The 2,500-nt window shown below is 47.2% G+C and overlaps 1 protein-coding gene across 1 annotated transcript in view; it reads left to right on the top strand.

Moving 5' to 3' along the window:
- kcnd3 (potassium voltage-gated channel, Shal-related subfamily, member 3) overlaps positions 1-2,500 on the top strand; it is a 139,472-nt gene that overhangs the window by 128,306 nt on the left and 8,666 nt on the right. The window contains exon 4 of the mRNA XM_062541895.1: positions 2,351-2,500. This exon is cut by the window's right edge and continues 19 nt beyond it. Within this exon, the coding sequence (XP_062397879.1) occupies positions 2,351-2,500 (150 nt within the window). The remainder of the gene's footprint in view (positions 1-2,350) is intronic.

The raw sequence follows: 2,500 nt of genomic DNA, 5'->3' as shown, positions 1-2,500 counted from the left end.
GTGGTGCTGAACGCTGAGGGCCAGATGTACTAACACAGCGCTAACAGCGAGTTTTTGTTTACGCAGACTGCGAACGCTGTGCTTTGCTATATTGCGCGGAATTTACTAAGCTGTCACTTCATTACGTTAACAGCGGTCATCCCCGCCCGTTCCCGCCCCCTCTACAACGCTAACTGCGTGTGTAGAGCTCGAACTACAAGCGCAGTTGAATATTGCAACATTAAAAAGAAAAGTTTAGCGATCATACATGATACAAAGAGATGTCAACGAGCTGCGACAAACAGAGCAGGCCTAGTAGTTATAATAATCCACTTAAAAAATAGTCTACTTGTGAACTATTTACTGCACGTAGACTAAGTATATGACTTAATGCTTGTCTAACAGATTGGGAAGTGTAGGCTATGTCGTGAAACTGAGAAAACACGATTTTAGAGAGGCACACAAAAGTTAAGGTTGCTTTTGACATAGTACAATGAAGAAAACTGATGCTCTGAATATTGATTCAGCTGTCTCCAAACGTTTTTCTAATAGATGCATTTAACCGCAATTTGGATTACACCTGCTTTCAGAAGGCGGAAGTTTTTCAACGCAAAATAGACGTGCGCTGTTTTCATACATATGGCGGAATACTTAATCAATCGCTATTAGCACCTCTCCTCCCCTGTGCTTGCGCGTTACACCCATTTTCAGCTGATCCGCCCAGGAATTAATATGCATGACACGGAAAAGCGCAAATAGCCATTCTCAGCTCCCACGGCAGGCAGTCTGCGCGTTTCCCTCATTGCGGCCGATTTGTACATACCATCGCCATGCTATTACGTGCACGTTACGCCTAAAATGTGCGCAAAACGTTTGTACATCTGGCCCTGAGTCTGAATGGTGTTGATGTGTGGAGTTCAGAGCTCTGAGCATCATGGTGGTGTAGTAGGGAATGGAGTCTCACTGCCTTGATCTGCAACAGCGTCTCGCTGATCTGTCAGTCTTTTAACTGCAGACTTGACTCCATTGGTTTTCTCTAGCGTCTAGCTGTGATCATTTTGCCTCCTGGCTGTTGTGGGAGTTGTGGTTCATCGGCCACACCTGTGGCTACAGCATCGCTCCCATGGCAACCTGAGGCTATCAATGTATCTCCCATGGCAACCTGTGGCTATTGACATATGTCCCATTTGTGTGTTTGTGTGTGGTTGTGTGTGTGTGTGTGTGAGAGAGAGAGGGAGAGTGAGTTTGAGTGCATGTCAGAGTGTCTGTGCGTGTGTGTTTGTGTGTGCGGGAGGTTAATGTGTGTGTGTGTGTGTGTGTGCGGGAGGTTAATGTGTGTGTGTGTGTGTGTGTGTGCAGGAGGTTAATGTGTGTTAATGTGTTTCCTCCCCCGTGCCCTGTGGTCTCCACATCAGTGTGTGGCTGCAGATCTAATATGGGCCCTAATCGTGTTGTTTTCCCTGAAAGCCAGCGCATGATTGCTCTGAGCTCTCTGAATATTCCGTCGCATTTGGACTAAATTGCTCTTTATTTCTCTCTCTCTCTCTGTGTGTGTGTGTGTGTGTGTGTGTGTGTGTGTGTGTGTGTGTGTGTGTGTGACTAAATTGCTCTTTATTTCTTCGCTCCCGCACACACAGTTTGTCTCTTCACTCCTAAAGGTTAATGCAGTTTGTGCTGAGAGATGGTATCAGTTTGTGTGTGTGTGTGTGTGTGTGTGTGTGTGTGTTGATTCATAAATTCTTCATTGTGAAATTTTGAAGTTCAAACGTCAGGCTGCATATTGCATCTGGTTTCCTCACTGAGTCTGTCTCTCATTTGCTATCTCCTGTATGTGTGGAGGACAAGAGCCTCTCTCTCTCTCTCTCTGTCCATCTCTCTCACTCTCTTTCTTTCTGTCCATCTCTCTCTCTCTCTCTCTCTCTCTCTCTCTCTCTGTCCATCTCTCTCTCTCTCTTTCTATCTCTCTGTCCATCTCTCTGTGTTCTGTATGTACGGAGGGCAACTCCCTCTCTCTCTCTCTTTCTCTCTCTGTGTCCATCTCTCTCTCTGTGTTCTGTATGTACGGAGGGCAACTCCCTCTCTCTCTCTCTTTCTCTCTCTGTGTCCATCTCTCTCTCTGTGTTCTGTATGTACGGAGGGCAACTCTCTCTCTCTCTCTCTCTCTCTCTCTCTGGGGACAGGGGTTGGGGGTTAATACATGCAGCTTGTACTGAGTGGCTGAAGTTGTGCTGCACTTTGTGCTAAAGTAGATTTGAAAATCAAAAACATCTCTCTCTCTCTCTCTCTCTCTCTCTCTCTCTCTCTCTCTCTCTCTCTCTCTCTCTCTCTCTCTCTCTCTCTCTCTCTCTCTCTGTTTCTGTGTGTCCCGTAGCTATGGCGACATGGTTCCCAAGACGATAGCGGGCAAGATCTTCGGCTCGATCTGCTCTCTGAGTGGCGTGCTGGTGATCGCGCTGCCCGTGCCCGTCATCGTCTCCAACTTCAGCCGCATCTACCACCAGAACCAGCGCGCCGACAAGCG

The sequence above is a fragment of the Sardina pilchardus genome, chromosome 7 (genome assembly GCF_963854185.1).
Source record: "Sardina pilchardus chromosome 7, fSarPil1.1, whole genome shotgun sequence".
NCBI lineage: Eukaryota > Metazoa > Chordata > Actinopteri > Clupeiformes > Clupeidae > Sardina > Sardina pilchardus.
The sequence above is the reverse complement of the archived record's forward strand: the minus strand, read 5'-3'. Positions and strand labels throughout refer to the sequence as shown.